Source organism: Sparus aurata, chromosome 23, assembly GCF_900880675.1.
Source record: "Sparus aurata chromosome 23, fSpaAur1.1, whole genome shotgun sequence".
NCBI lineage: Eukaryota > Metazoa > Chordata > Actinopteri > Spariformes > Sparidae > Sparus > Sparus aurata.
Window position 1 is genome coordinate 26076879 of NC_044209.1, and position 16704 is coordinate 26093582.

The 16704-nt window shown below is 48.0% G+C and overlaps 1 protein-coding gene across 1 annotated transcript; it reads right to left on the minus strand.

Annotated features, from left to right (window-relative positions):
* Positions 1–1117: 1117 nt before the first annotated feature.
* Positions 1118–4016, minus strand: pmp22a (peripheral myelin protein 22a). Its single transcript, XM_030408975.1, has 5 exons — positions 3773–4016; positions 2937–3028; positions 2687–2780; positions 2449–2589; positions 1118–2286 (listed from the first exon to the last, which is right to left on the minus strand). Exons 2-5 carry the CDS (start codon positions 3012–3014, stop codon positions 2129–2131), a joined length of 471 nt encoding a protein of 156 aa, XP_030264835.1. The 5' UTR covers positions 3015–3028; positions 3773–4016; the 3' UTR covers positions 1118–2128.
* Positions 4017–16704: the final 12688 nt, after the last annotated feature.

Here is a 16704-nt window from a genome sequence, read left to right on the forward strand (position 1 = left end):
AGTGTTCTGTGGGTCACAGCTCCGCCAAGTGGTTCAACTCAGCTACTACAAGCAGAAACTGAGTGTGACAGAAGGTGTGTTGTTAAAAGACCCAATGAGTTACACAGTTAAAGACTATCCATCATCGATTGATAATCAAGTATAAAAGTACAAGTAAAAGTATACATAGAGTATATTTACTTACCTGTACTGTTTAATAAAGGTTGACTGATTACTAAGAGATCTGAAGTATAACATTTTTATGATAATGGACATTTTCTTATGAAAGAAACACATTTAAAAAGATAATAATAATGTGGCTTTGACGCAGCATGTAATCTGCAAAGTAACTAGTAACTAATGTTATTAAAATAAATGAAGTGGAGTAAAAAGTACAATATTTTTCCTCCAAATATAATGTGTAAGGTAAAATGGAAACACTCCAGTAAAGTACAAGTACCTCAAAAGTGTACTAAAAGACAGTAATTTAATAAATGTACTTAGTTACATTTCATCACTGCAGTTATAACGAGTAAGCAAAATTATTACTCGAGTAAAAGTAAAGATATCGTGTTGAAATATTACTTTGGTGAACGTCAAAAGTCTTTAGGTATCTGATATAAAAGTACAAGTAAATGATACATATATTTATATACTGAATACAGCATTTTTCTGATTATCAGAATAATTTGGTTTAAAAATCTGATTACCAGTAAAGTAAATTGATTCAAAAACTTGGCAGGTAATCTGCAAAGTAACTAGTAACTAAAGATATCAAACCAAAGGTAATGGAGTAAAACGTCCAAAGGTGGTAAGTACAAATACCTCACACTGTACTTTAGTAAATGTACTTAGTTGTATTCTATCGCTGCAGTTTTGTAATGAGTGAGCAAAAAAGTGATCAAAAGTAATCTGCAAAGTAACTAAAATGATCAGATAAATGTAGTGGAGTAACAGGTGCAGCAGGTGCCTGCAGAATGTGGTGAAGTAGAAATGTAAAGTAGCAGAAAAATGAAGTACAAATAGCTAAAATTATACTTATATATACCTTCCATCACTGCTTCTGTCATCCAGTAATACCAGGCACTTAAATATCCTGTTCTACTCATCAATAATGTAGTTATCAGAAGAATCAGAGTGAATTTCAAAGTGTTTATTTAGAAGAATACTGACAAAAAAGCAAACGTCGGTTTGTACAAAGCAGACGAACGACACGGCGACACAAAGTTTACAATTCAAGAATAGATGATTTTTTTTTTAAAAAAGCACCATTTTTCAAGACTAGATTACAAAATGCAAAAAAAAAAAAACACAAACATTTTATTTGGCATATCAAATACAAAGATAATTCAGAAAACAAAACAAAACGAAACTTCATGAGTTTATTATTAACACTATTACTGCTATTATTTTTAGTTTCTGAGGATGTTCTCATTTCCTTCAAGAAGAACGGAGGCGTTCTGAGTACGGCACGCGGGTCGAAGCATCGACGCTCATCGAAACAAACACACACACACAGAAAAAAATGTTTAAAAATCAAGGACGACATTTAGAAATGGAAGCTTGATACTCTGGCGGTCGAAGCGAAATCTCTTTGGCACAGCTGCATGATTTGTGAGAGACACGAGCTCTGTCACGTAATAAAAAAACAAAAAAAAAAATGAAAAAATGGAGCACGACAATGTTAACTCGACGACACTATGTACACAATGTATGTAAAAATGTTATAAATATGTCTAAAAACCACAGACACTATGTACATCTTTGTACTGAAGGCGAGGCAGGATTCTACTCGTCTCTGGTGGGTGTTTCTCGTTGGAAGTCGGGGCGCCAGCGTTGCAACAAAAGTCGACGTGCCGCCAACGCGATTCTAGACACGTTGGGAAGGCGGACAGGTGCGGCGAGGCGGACAGGTGTGATGGTGTACAGCTTTAAGTCGATTCCCCGGCGGTGATGAACGTCTCCGTCTCGTGTTTACAGCCGTCGGTGACACGTGAGCTTTTGTTGTGTAGTCGGGATGTCAGTCTTTGGTCTGTGGGCAGTAGGCACAGTGCGATGTTGTTGTCAGGGGTCTCCTTCGCTTCCCCTCCTCCTCCTCCTCTTCCTCCTCCTCCTCCTCCTCCTCCTCCTCCCTCCACCGCTCCGGCTCTCATTCCTTCTTCCTCAGGACGATATAAATGAGGCCGCTGACGAGACAGAGAGGGAACGCCACCCAGGCCAGCACGTAGGCGTAGCCGAACTGCGCCCCGGATCCGTCATCCGGACTCATCACGGTGTAGATGATGGCGGCGCACATCACGAACACACCTAGTAGGGGGGAGGGGGGGGGAGAAAAACGAGAGACAGGGGGGGAGAGGATGTGAGGTAGGATCTGAACCCGATTATGATCTCACGACTCCACCCGAAAAACCCTCCGCTCAGGGGTGTGGACCCCTCATCCGTCAGCGTGTGTGATGAGGTCATACTCACTCGCCAAGATCTGGAAGATGGCCGTGAAGAAGAAGCGTCCGCCCTTGACCAGCCTGAAGAGCTGGTAGAGGAAGGCGATGAGGGAGAAGAAGCAGAAGAGGATGGAGAGGATCATCAGCGCCTGAACCGCCTGGATCCAGTCTGCAAAGACACGCAGGGGAAGGTGGAGAGTTTAACGGAGAGTTTGACTAAAACGCATCACTTCATCTTTCGCTCGTCTCAGGGGACGCCGACGAACCTGCGTTGCTGGCCGGCCTGCAGTGGTAGCCTCCGTTAGTCGTCATGCATTTGTACCACAGATCTGTGCTGCTGTCCCCACCTACAGTCCACGCCTGGAAACACAACAACACAGGGAGGATTTAAAAAACACACAGCGGCGTCCTGCGAGTCTGAGCTGAGGGCTCAACGACCCATCACAGTTATTATCTCTTCCTGTTTGTGCAGAAATGTGCAGAAATCTACAGTTCAGCGGCCGCAGTGTGACTTACGCTCGCCGCCGTGGACACGATGAGCAGGATGAGGATGATGAGGTGCAGCACGAGCACGCCGAGCAGGATGAGCAGCATTTTTTCAAGTAGATCTAGAAGAAGATATGATAAAATATTTTAAAAAAAAATTAAAAATAAAAAATCAACCCACATGAGCCATGAACAGTCTCCCTCTGAGGCGTGGAGCTGGGTGTTACCGCACCCGGACGCTAGATGGCGCCATTTCCTCACTTCTCGCACCCAACCGCAATGTTTACCTCAATGTGAAAGTATCCTCTTACAAACGTAGAGAGAGAAGAAGGAAGGAGAGAAAGAAAAGAAAGAAAGAAACTTTAATTTCTTCCCGATGGAGCACAAAAAAAAAAAAAAACCCCAAAACGTCCAACTTTTTAAAGCGCGGACATTGATTCCATGAACCTTTGATCCATTTACGAGCCTTAACGATTTAATTACGCCTCATTAATTTCAAGGAAAGCGTGTTTGCATAGAAGGTGATAAAAAAGGAAAGGAGAGAAGCTTGGCAGGAGGTCGATACTAGAGAGAGAGAGAGGGGGGAAAAGGCTGACTAATCAATGCACGCTGCTGGAAAAACAAACTGGAGACATCTGCGCGAAAAAACTCTCATGCGCCATGCGTGCGCACCCAGCCGCGCTCCGCCGCAGCCGCCGCCGCCGCGTGTTTATTCTAAATATTGAGATTTTAAAAAAGGGAAATGTGAAATCTGAAGCGGTGAGACGAGGAGGGAGACGGGTCATTTAAAGCAGCGACGCGTGAGACTTGTGAATAAGAAGTTAATCCAAAGTCCAAGACGCTCCGACGCGCTCAGTCCAACTTACAGAGAAAAGGAAAACGCAGGAAGTGAAAAGCGGTGAAGAGCTGGAGTCCGTGTGGAGGGAGTGCTGCTGGAAGAGTTGGGAAAAGACTTCTTCTTCTACTTCTTCTTCTTCTTCTTCTTCTTCTTGTGCTCCTCTCGACTCTCTCTCCGTGCAGCTACTATTCCAGATGTGGCTCACACACCCCAGTCCGCCTCTGTCTCCGCCTGAGAACACCGCCCTGCAGGCCCCGCACGTCACCAGAGGCCCGATCCAGCTCTCTCTCTCTCTCTCTCTTTTCCCTCCTTTTTTTTTATGTCCGTCTCCTCCTCGCTGTGCTAACCTCTCATCTGGATTGTACCAGAGGCCACATGGTTGTAAAGAGCGTGCGCTATTGTTTAAAGAAATGTGACCTCCTGAAAAACCAGCTACACACCAAGATGACACCACAGGCTCGAGTCCAGTGAGGACGTGTTGAGTCTCTGTCGCAGGACTCACGTGTTTTATTACACTGATGGCTTTATTTCCTGATCCTTCCCTTCACCGTGCGGTGTGTGTTTTATCTGTTAATCTCTTTACAACCACACCTGAAGCCCTAAAAATGTCAGCTGAGATATTAACAATCATTAAGATAAGTTAAGATCAGATCAGATCCTCTTTTATTAGTTCCAGCAGCAAATGGGACCGAACAAATCAATTAAAAACTATAAAAATAAATACATAGACATTGTAAATATATATATATACACCATGAAAGTACAATATATTTTTACACATATATATATAGATAGATAGATAGATAGATATGTACTTTCATGGGCATTTCCGTCTTGGACATAAACGTATATATATGTATGAGATTTAATTATTACTTTACCTTTTTCAATATTCAATATTATCTACACCAGGAGAGCCCAAAATGTTTTCTTTGTTGGAGACATAATGGTGGTATCGTAACGTATCGTATCGTTTCATGCCGTATCGTCGTGTGGCGTATTGTATTGTACGGTATATCGTATCGTATCGCATCGTATCGTTTCGTATCGCGTTGTAACGATCGTGTCATTTTAGTTGTAGAATGATATAATATAGTTCAGGATCCCTTGTTTGACCGACTTCCTGCCCACATTGTGTCTCTGTCCACCGACCTCAATTCAAAATAATAATTTAGGATCCTACAAATCCAAAGAGCATCATTCCCCAACAATAATACACACAATATTTGTATATTTTGGTCAATAGAAACATCTGGTGGGCCCACTTTGGGCATCTATACAACAATTACTGTGTAGTATGAGGCACATATCTTCACACTATATCAGTATTTCTATGTTTTTATCCCTGTTTTCTCTCTGTGTAGCTGCCATACGTTATATTATAATACACATGTTTATTTCAGAAGAAGCAACCGTCACATCACTAACTTTACCCCTCAGGGTCAATAAAACATTTCCAGGTGTTTGCGTTGACCCCCGCCCACTGACTGAACGTAAAGGTGCACACTGAGCTTCATACAACACACACATCCATCAGCTTTCTATCAGGAGTGTGTGTGTGTGTGTGTGTGTGTGTGAACAGACCAGCCCTCTGGAGGCCCCGTGGTATGCCCAGAATGCCTCCATGTGTGTGTGAGAGTGTGTGTGTGTTTACTGTCGACATGAGGGAGAGTTTGTCCGGTGCCAAAGGGAGTTACCGCACTGCGATGTTACGGTCACGCTAAATTGATGGAACGGCCCGCATCTCCACGCACACACACACACACACACACACACAAGATCTGGGGATATGAGTGACGACGATCGCCCCCCCCCGCTGCGGTTCTGCATCCCTCATTTACTCCGTCGTCTCGGGCCATTTCCCCCACGAGTGGCAAGAGTTGTAAACCAGAAACACAAACAACAATAACAACAACAACAACAACAGAAGCGACGAAAAGGCAGGAGAACGTAACTGTGATCAGCTGCTGCAGGCAGAGAACGCCTCGCCTCCCTGCCTCCATCTCCCGTGCAGTTTTTGGCTCTTCAGGTGGATTCCTGCGGTCTGTGTTTGTAAACAGGCGAGGAGGAGGAGGAGGAGGAGGAGGAGGAACCGTGGGCCGCTGCCCGGCCCGCCGTGGGATGCCGGGGTGAGGCAGGAGTCCCGGCAGAGACAGAGAGAAGACTCTTTGACGGATCAGCTGACCGCTCAGCTGGACCCCGCTGCTGTTTATGAAGATGTAATTGGTGCGGCGGTTCAGGCGGAGGCCGGTGCCAAGCTGCAGCAGCCGGGGTGAGGAAGTCAAACCTGACCCGGTCGTAGAAAATAAATGACGTCATGTCTGAGTTGACTTTCATGGCAGGAGGTGAAGGGGACGCAGTGCTGAACGGTGGTCTCTGGTTTGCCAGCTGTCGAGACAGCTGGCAAACCAGAGACCACCGTTCAGCACTGCGTCACAACATGTGTAAGCGATAAAACCACTTGATGTTTGTAACAAAACGTCTGGGTATTTTTGACGAGACGTCAGGACGTTTCCCGGCCGTGATGGCGGCAACTGAGTTGCATATTTGTGACGAGATGTTGGGATAATATTTCAAGTCCAAAACCGCTGGGAGACTTTCTGATGAAACATCGAGACATTTTTCGGCGTTAAGTCGCAAGAAAACCGGATAGTCTCGACAAGATGGTTGTGATACCTTCCAGATGTGCGAGGGGCAAACAAATAAACAGATTTTCTGACGAGGCATCGGAACCATCTCCAGCTCCGAAACCCGAACCGGGTTTTGTGCCTGAACTGTAAACAGCAACGTCACAAGACAACTTAACAAAATAAAGCTGCGACATGAAGTCAGATAAAGTTCCAGCACATTGCCAACACTTCTGCTGACAGTTGGGCCGCTTCTACTTCACTAAAGATCCATTTAAAGGACTATAACAAAGACAACTTCGTATTAAAACGCTGCTGTTGCTGCTGTTGTTGCTGTAAACTCTCATAAAGCAGCGTCTGTGATACATTCCTCTGCAGATGAAGCCTCGCTGCCCCGCCCTTCCCTTCCCTTCCCTTCCCCTCATTACAACTTTTATTAACTTTCATTTAATACACAGTGAGATCGCCCCGCCGTCCTTTTAACACAGCGGCTGGATGTTTAATAAGTTTAACAGAAAGCATCCACATATTGCATTTTTAATGACTTCTTCACGCAGATATTATTTGAAGTTTTGTGGTAATTAATACGGCGTGACACACACACACACACACACACATCGTCACTGCGAGGAGGTTTTTTTGGAGAGATATGCGATGGGGCTCCTCACACTTCACCCCACACGGTTATTAGCACCAACCCCTCTGACTGATTACTCTGCGCTGTCGGCGATAGCTCGAGCGTAACCCCGCAGAGTTATGATCTGCCTCTCCGCGGCTGATAGCGCTGGAAACCATCCAAAGCCTTTTTTTTTTTTTTCTTTTCTCTTTACCCCCATTAGATGAAAACACACAGCTCGCCTTCCCTTTGAAAGCGAAGGATAACAAAAGCAAACAGGCCGGAGCAGCTCTCAGGCGCCGGTAACTAAAGTCGCGGGCTTTTGTGCCGAGGGCCGCGGCTGAAACCTGACACCGGCACACCCTGATTCACCGGAGGATCCACAGGGACACAGGTGAGCCGCTTCTTTAGAGAGTTTGTCTTGTGGAAAAGCTGAATAACCAAAGTAGTTTTCTTTCTGTTCCCTGAAATGAGCCTCACAGATTTGTGCCGCGGGACCTCGAGCAAAACAGCTGATCTGAAATTAAACCACAGAGGCGTCACGGCCGTTTACTGCCATTTAATAAAAGTACAGACTGTAATGGGGCCCAACACATCTGCAGTGTGGAGATTTGTATTCTCACACTGATTATATGTTGATCTTGCTACGCGGCATTAAAACTCCAATCTAAATCTGTGTCTGTGCGTCTGGGTTTGACTTCGGAGTGTCGGAGGCAAGGTGAGCGCTCACTTTCACTTTCTGCCAGTCGCTGCAGCTGACGTCAGCTCTGTGGGATTTTTTTTTTTTTTTTTTATCTCATATCTCATCAGAAATCAAGTGGAGGCTTGTGTTACAGTCGGGGCGTTTTACTGGAACCGTCCTCCGCTTCGTGACACAATGAGTCAGCCTCAGTTCAGGGCCCGGCCCGGGTGCAAAGTGCTGCATGGGCTCCACCTGCAGGAGTGGCCAGATGAGGCGTTCGTGCTGCTCGTGCTCCAACAGCAAACAGGAGACTGCAGGGAAGAGTGAGACAATCAGGAATTAGGCAGTTTCCGATTTGACCCTGGCGTAGCCGCCAAAGGGGACGTGTTAGCGGGACAGCTGGATTGGTCTAGTTCACTCTCGGGGGTATGAAGGAATGGTGGAACGCCTCGGGTCTCCTTCACCTATGGAAGCCTCTGCCAAAACAAGAGGAACCACTAAATCCCTGAAGTCAGTCTGCTCAGATGTGTTCAGGAAGAGCTGACGACGCCCATGCACAGAAAAACAAAAGGTCATCTCGCCGGTCATCTGTGTCTCATCACATCTGTGAAACCTCTGAGCTCGCAGCTCGGGGTTAGTTCGGCCTGTTTGCTCACAAACGCATCACTCAGCTCACTTTGAAACCAGAGACGGCGACATTCCTCTCCCAGATGCACCCTCCGCTTCCCAGGACGAGCGCGGCTCCCTCTCCGCCCGCGCTGCCCTGTCCTCGGGCCCGGCCCGACCCGGCCCCCCCTCGGCGCTGCTCTCACTGTTTGTGTTTCGCCACTTAGTGACTATCAGATAACACGCCGCAGACCCACGGCAGGAGGAGCTGCAGAGGCGAGCCCACCAGACCCACACCTAAAAGGATATTCACACTTTTATCCGGGCCGTGTTTCACTGTTCACACATAACGGCGCCGACGCTGCGCGGCGTGTTGACACGGAGCACAGATGTACCGAATGCAGAGAGACCGGTCGTGCACAGCCAGGCATATCTCCACAGCGGCCCTGTGCCAGCGCCGGGGAGATGTCTGGCTGCACCCATTATCATTCTGCTACAGGGGGAGGAAAAAAAAGAAAAAAAACGCCCTCGCTTGTTTGTGTGTCTCTAAACCAATCACAGCCCGGGGGGGGGGGAGTAACGGTGCCCCTGCAAAACAGAGTCAGGGGAACTTGTTTTGATGAAACGTTCACACATGGGGAGGCGAGGTCAGAATAACCTTCATACCATCAGTGATAGAGCAACGATCCTCGACCCGAGTTCAGACAAAAACTTAGCGTGTTGTTGGGTTCAGGTCGGGTGCGGTCACGTCATGTGACATGGTGCCTTCAGGTTCTTCTAGCGAACATAAAGTGTTAAAATAGGCTAAATTGACATTAACCTACTGTCCTTGTTGGGGCTTTATGTCCTGTTAAAGGGGAATGCTGATTTAAACCTTCACATTTTGTAATCGGTCCAGTAGATCGGCTCAACTGGCTGCGATGGCTGCGATGTAATCTTTTGGGGCAACTACGACCGCCAAAGTTACTTCCAAGATCTTTGTCTCACTCTGAAATGTCACGGGATGCGAGTTGTTGCAGGGAGATGACGGTGGAGAGGTCGGTTACAGTCGGAGAGAAGAGTCGGAGTCTGCAACCGAGAGTTTATTTCCAAAGTCACTGCTGATTTCACAATCTGAAGGAGATTTATCTTCTATTTGTTTCCGGTAACGAAACAGATCTTGTTATGTAACAGGTCTATCTCCACAGGAACTCTTTCTGTTACGCTGCCAGACGCTGAGAATAACAACCCCGACAGCCTGTCAGCGACAAAAACAAGCACTTTTATTGGATGTAACTTCGAGGCTCGTACAGTTCTTACACAGCCGTGTCACAGCTGCCAGCTGAGGTGATCTGCTGGACCGGCTCCAGTGTTTTGCATGAGTCATTTATGCAAATGATCACACATTTCGTGTTAATACAGAGCTCGGGCAACAGATTTCCCCCTGGAAGCTGCAGGGTTTGTTATTCACCGGAGAGCGCTTTGTTTCCAGTAGAGACGGGGATTTTGACACGGCTGACACACAGCTAGCGGAGACGGAGGAGAAGCCAGTGTCCAAAGTCTGCCTCCGGTGAGTCAGACTACAAAAAGACGAGCTCGCGTATTGATTCACCTCAAATGTGACCTGCCCTCTGTAGACTGCACTGTGCAGCGTGTGCACTTCACTGTTGACAGTCGCCAGAGATCTCTGTGTTGTGTGTGTAAAACACCAACAACACGCAGGTCTGCCCGCGCCAAGCCGGATCACATTAGAGCATCTGTGCCGTGCGTGCCCCGTCTCACCTCCCCACGCTTAAAACTCCCAAGAAATGGACCATGACCGAGCTGCAGATCTCCGTCGGCTGGGAGTGAAATGCAGATAAAGTGGGCCAAGATGTTCCAGCGGGAGGGGAGAGAGGCTCAGAAACCAGCCCGTCCCCTCCCTGTGAAGAAACAACAACCAAATAAATCAGAGACATACGGCGTGACGAACTCCAGATTGTGGCACCCAAGTGATCCTGCAACATGTGCTAATCATTAGCCCCTGGCTTCCTGTTGGAGTCGATGTCATCAGCGCGCACATCCCAACAGGCAGGACCGGCGCACAAACTGTTGCTTTCGAGCGAGAGCGATCGTGGCCTCAGGGGTTTGGAATGAAGCAATAAAAGCTATGAAAGAATTCAATTTGTAGCGCCTCGCTCGCAGCCCTGCGCGGATCTCACAGCCACCGTTATCTGCGGGTAAATATCTGAGCTGCATCCGACGCGCCGCACGCTTAGTTAGTGTTTAATTACAATCAAGAAAGTGTTGGATGCACTGACGGGCTCGTGGCTCATTTGCGTCGACGGTGTGCTGCTAAAATCCCCTTCAACCCCTCAGAGGGAGGAAAATATCTCCTGCCTGCTTGTTACCGGCGGCTTCCCCCCAACTCCTGCTGATGTGCTATCTTCTCCGAGCAGAGTGTCTGCGCTCCTCTGACAGCTAACAGCGCGGCACTTCCTTTGCCGGCTGCCAATCCAGACTTTATGTAAAGAAGAGGTGTGCGCCAGGGAGTATTTTCTTTCCTAAAGTGCTGCCAGCGCTTTGCAGGTTTGCGAAACCGTCGTCTACCTGGAGGATAAGGAGCCGATTCTAAACCCACTAATAGCGCGTTAGCTGAGCCGTGCGTGTGTCGCGCAGATACGCAGAGCTGCTGCTGGGGGTCAAAGGTCACGCCTGGCCAGGGTAAACGCCGGGCGCTCGGCTTTGTTTACTCTCTCAGGTCAGATGTGTTTACGCGATTAGCGCTGTGGTGAGCTCGGCTCTGCAAGCCCGAGGCCGTCGGGAGGTTTTCACACCGAGTGTAGAAGTGCTGACTTACAGAGGGTTCATGCAAACCAGCTGGGGAGCTGGATTGTTAGCTTTAGGACAAGCTAACAAAGGGCTAGCTGCTGTGGTGTGTGAAAGAAAGGAGGCTAAAGAGTCAGTATTAATGAGATTATCCGTAACCAGCAGCTTCGTGTAGGAACTACTTATCACAGACAAGATGCTAGCTAACTAAGCTAAGCTAGTGAAGCTGCCCACAACAACCTGTGTGCACCATCATGACTAACCGGGTCGTGATTCATGGAAAAAGACGTCCAACCGGCCGAGCGCCATCTGGTCCCGTTACGTCAGAGCGGAGGCGGACAGCTCTACGACCGATACCTCCAAAAACAAAACAACCCGGACAGATAAATAGCTCGACAGGTAAGAGGGAAAACATGTTACTGATTCGTGCGGCAGAGCGAGCCTTATCTGCGTCTGCATCGGGGCCTCGCTGCTTACACTGTGAGTCACGTAGCTGCTGATACATGAAACCAAACCTGATAGTGGAATCCATAATACTCCTGGTGTTTTGGTTTCCTGTCCTGTGTTTGGAGAGGAAGACGGCTGGTCAAACTTTGGTTAGCCTTTGGGGGAATGTGGTGATGCACATACATATGTGACGGCGAGCTGGGTGACTGCACCGCGGCCTGGCCAGAGGAAGCTGCGGCCGGGTCCTAAAGCCGGGCTTTGGAGCGGAGAGTCTGTGTTGTGTGTGTGTGTGTGTGTGTGTGTTCGGCATCGGTCTGGACTGCAGCCCAGATCTGAGCCGAGCCCTCTGACAGCTCCTCTCAGCAGAAGGAGGGAAGGAGGAGGTGAGGATGGACCGATGAATCCTGGCAGACTCTTGAGACGCAGCAGCACGTGCTACAAATCCACACACGCAGGATTCACACACACTTTAAAAAAAAACGGCCACAAATCACAAACGCACAAATATTTGGGTGTTCCTGCTTTAAAACCCAAACACTGTCTGCTCATTAATCATGATGAATATGTTTGTTTTTGTTAAGTCAGGCTAAATCTAGTTGCTCCACCACTTTGGGTCCAGGGTGAACATTTTTCTGCAGACATTCATTGTCCTCTGAGGATGAACCCCAATCACTTGATCACTTTGTTACAGGCCCCTCTCTGTAACAAATGAAGCGCGTCCTCTTCCTGTGGATCAATTATAGGTCATCTGGATTCAGCGTTGGAGGCGGGTTCAGTTCATTCCTATGAAAGTTGCTCAGTGCTGCAGGAAATAACCTGGATCTTCTGCTTTATCACGGCGAAGAAAGACGCTAACTAAGTGAGCTAACGTTACAGCTCAATGCATGGATGTTAAAGGGAAATATATAAGGGAAAGGTTCATTCCTATGTGGCCCCTTCAAGCAAAATAAGCTTCAACTCCGATTAATAAATATTTCTGCATTGTGAGGCCCGTTGAGCGTGTGCACCACGCAGCTAACTTCCCCTTTAGCCCCTGACTAACTTGAAGGGGGATAAAATGATTAAATTCTGCAGCTCTTCTAGATTTTCCAAATATTATCGGACCCTGATGGATCAAATTATGTCATATAAATGAGTTTGCATGAAACTTTACTTAACAGGGTGCAGAATTATCTAGATTTCCCACCAACTGCATCCCATCGAGCATGTGCTCTCCAGACTTTAGTCAGCCGGGCGGCTAACTTCCGGTTTAGCCCTCCGCAACCATGCATTGACTTTCCAAATGTTATTGGACTGAATGGATCAAATTCTGACACTCAAAAGATGTATCCACCATTTACAGACACTTCCTCAACCATGTAAGCTTACAGGGAAAGGTCTTTTGGTGCCAACGTGCATCATGAGACGTTGTAATTACACGTTTTATCGCCGCTAGGTCAAATTAGCTTCAAAGCCTGGCGCTAATAATGGGGGCCTGCCTCACTTTCAAGCTTATTAGCAAATGTTAGCACGCTCAATGCTAAGACATAACCGTGGTGAGCTGTGTGAGCGTGTCTGCACGCTGACGTTAGCTGAGCTGGGCCTCCAACAGCCGCTGTCACTGCTCGTCCCTCCCTTCTCTTGATTAGCATGAAGTCATACTGACGAGTTAAAAAAAAGGCTTCAAACAGCTAAATGTTTCTGTTTGTTGTTTTTTCTTCCAAGAACAAAATGTTCTCTGGAAAAATGAGAAACAAACCCTCATTAGATAGAGACTCAATAGAAAGAAACAATTGGTTAGTCACCGCAAACAGTGATAACCGCCATGACTGAGCTGAAGCAGGAAAAAAAAAAGCCTGTTGCCACAGAAACCTCCTCAGAGGGGGAAAACTCCGAGGAGAGAAGAATCACAGCTCCTGGCCGCGTCGTTTGATCGTGGCGATGATATCTTCAGACTGTGGAGCCTTGAACCCAAAGAAGCAGCCGCGGCTTATCGCGAGCGATGTGTCCAGAATCGCCCGTAAAACACAGATCTCGCTTATTATCACTGAGACAAACTTAAAGAGCGTCCTCCCGAATATTTCACAGATACAAAAGAGGCCTCAGGAGGAGCAGCTCCGTGTTTACGCGCCGCGGCGTTCATCCTGTACGACTCCAGCTGGATTTGAAGACACGGCAGGTCCCGCCCGCTCCACTCCCGTCCCCGGGCCGAGCGTCCTTCCTGGTGATGAGAGATGTTGGGATGTATTGTTTTGCTTTATGCATTCCAGATGACCCCCCCCCCCCCTCCGCACCACCACCAGCCATACCAGCGTTTCAAAAACATGTGTTCTGCTCGGTTCCTCTTCTTTTTTTTTTTTTTTACGCGAGGAATTTCAACCCTCACGCGACCAGAAGAGAAGAATCTGGGTGTGGCTGCAGGAAACAAAATCTGTACGTTTGAAATATGCACACAAGGAGGTTTGGAGGAGGAGAACTATAAGGAAAAAAGCGGCCATATGTTGGAGGCGAGGGGTGAACTCAGAGACGAGAATATAGCATGGCAGCTCGGATTGAACTGAGTCGTATGGGGTGTGTGTGTGTGTGTGTGTGTGTGTGGGGGGGATGGGATGGAAAGACTTAATTGAAAACAGGACTTGTTTTTATATTTTTCCATTATAAAGTTACCCTTTCAAAACAATTACCTGGGCTCTCGTTACCGCCGAGCCTTACAGTTCAGCCTCGTTAAAACAAACCAAAAAAAAAAAAAAAAAAAAAATCTGGGCTCCTGCAGAGAACCGAACCGTCGTCCACGTAACGTACAGTACGAAACATGTGTTGACAAAAGCGAGGGGCTGGAAATGTGCACGCTCATGGAAAACAGTCGCATATCTGATGCACCACAGAGTAAAACCTCCGCTGCGTCGCACACACACACACACACACACACACAGCGAAACACATACAATCACAACGCAGCTGACAACCTAAACTACCACCTTGGGGATGCGGGGGTTTTCCGAGGAGAGTGTTTAATTCTCTGAGGTCATGGTTGGGTTTGTAGATCTCCCCGAGTCTGAAAAAAAAAAGAAAAGAAAAGGCGACACACGTGGTTGTGGGAGGGAGAGAGAGAGAGGGAGTAAGAGCTCCGGCCAAATCCCTGAGACTCACCAGACGGAGCTCTGGTGGTGTGAGTGTTGCACAACGCAAACGACTGGAAACTCTGCGGCGGCGGCGGCGGCGGCGGCGAGAACTGTTTCACCTCTCACGGCTGCATCCACACAGCAGCTAACTCGGGGCGCGCTTCTCATTATTGAATTTGACTTCTCTGCGGCTCACCGCGTTAGAGAATCGTAATGAGCGTAGTTGGATTATCGGGGGGCCCGGAAAAGCGGCCAATGAAAGTTGCTGCTGGTGACCAGGAAATTCCACCTTCTATCAGCAGTTCTTTCCATTGAGTCGCCTTTCCTGCATCTGTGCGTGTCTGCTCGACTCGCCGTCTGGTTGGCTCACGAGAGAGAGGTGGTGGTGGTGGTGGTGGTGGTGGGGGGGGGACAGGCTGCAGACGACAAGGCAGCTGGACCGACCCAAACACACACACACACACACACGCAGGCCACCCCTGGTCACACCCAAGGCATCCCAGGCACGCAGGGCCCGGCGCTCACACTCACACACACACTGCGATCTCTAAATATGCCTGCAGCTCGGCGGGGTGACTCACTCTCACTCTATGGGAACATGTGTGAAAGGAGGGGTCAAGCGTTTGATAGCCTTCAAAATGGCAGCACTGTGCTCCAGATGTGCGTGCTGGAAGCGCTCCGGCTGCACCACATGTCGAAGGGCTCGGTCCACAATGAGACCCGAGGATGAATAGACGGAGCTGTGACAGTCGGCCAAGTGTCTCTACTCTCTCCTCCCTTCCCAGGGGCCAGCAGCACGGTGACCTCACCCTGCCTCCACCCCAAACACTCCCCCCCACCCTCCACCCTCCCTCCCTCCACCTCCGACACTTCCTGGCCGGCCCAGAGCAGCAGCAGCAGCTGGAGCCGGAGAGAATAGTGGAAAAGAAAAGAAAAAGTGATTTGGATGATTACTTCACCATTCCTCCTCTTATTCTTCCATCCTGCTCTGATTCACATTTTGTCCAACCTCACTCTTGCTCACCAAGTCGGTCAAACACCCACGTAAGCACGGCCGCATTCCTCAGCACACACACACACACACACACACACACACACACTCGAGCGTTTCACTCCCCTCAAACAGTTTTGCGGTTTCCTCCGTCAACATGACGTTTCGCTGCAGATCGTGGTGTGAACGAGGCAGCGCTCGGCTCGACACCAATCTGGTACAGCTTTTTCATTTTTTCTGCCTCTCGGAGCATCCCGAGGAGCTGTCAGTCAGAGTAAACAGCTACAGATGGAGAGAGGGCGGAGAGGGCGGAGGGGGCTTTAAGCAGGCTTTACCATGCTAGCTACACCGCCCAGAGGCAATTGTCTGATACAGTGAAAAAGAAAAAGCCGGGAGATGGCCTCACATGCTCAGCTGCGTCGTCCAGGAACGCCCTTCACATCACATGCGAAGCATCACGTCGAGTATTTATGATTAAAAACAAACACTGCAGATGGATTTTTACATTTCAGGCCCGGAAAGAGAAAATATCTCATGACAGAAACGAGAATGTCACGAATCAGATAATTGTGCGCTGCTGTTTTTAATCCAGCGTTTTAGTGAATATTTACATTTACAGCATGCGTGTCTGCAGGACGGCTTCTTTTATCAGCGATCAGCACTGAAGTTTAGCAGGTAGAGGGGTGAATTTAAAGGGTAACTCCACCAATTTCACACATTAAAATGCATTTACAGGTCTTGGGGAGTGAAAGTAAAAAGTAGTGTGAAGTGTTTTGTGGCTCCAGAGGAAGCTGCATGTAATCTGATAAATTGTTTCCAGTCATGTCACTCAGCTGCTATGTTGCATTGTGGGTAATGTAGGCACCAGGTTTTGAAAAGGAAGAAGAACATGTGGATTAAAAGTGTTGTACGTTTTGATCATTTTGTTTTTAAACTGCACATATCGATCCTGTTGGATCAGTGGACTGCTTTTCCAAACCTGCTGCCTACATTACCCACAATGCCACTGAGTGACACCACTGGAGGCAGTTTATCAGATTACACACAGCTTCCTCTGGAGCCACAAAAGACTTTACTGTACTTTTTCCACATACGTAAGTTCT

Bases quoted from the DNA above. Each gene is read 5' to 3' on its own strand.
- pmp22a (XM_030408975.1), bottom strand. From the start codon at position 3,014: ATGCTGCTCATCCTGCTCGGCGTGCTCGTGCTGCACCTCATCATCCTC. The intron at 2,781-2,936 runs GTAAGTCACACT...TTGTGTTTCCAG, and splicing joins TCGTGTCCACGGCGGCGAGC to GCGTGGACTGTAGGTGGGGA. The intron at 2,287-2,448 runs GTGAGTATGACC...CCCCCCTACTAG, and splicing joins CATCTTCCAGATCTTGGCGA to GTGTGTTCGTGATGTGCGCC.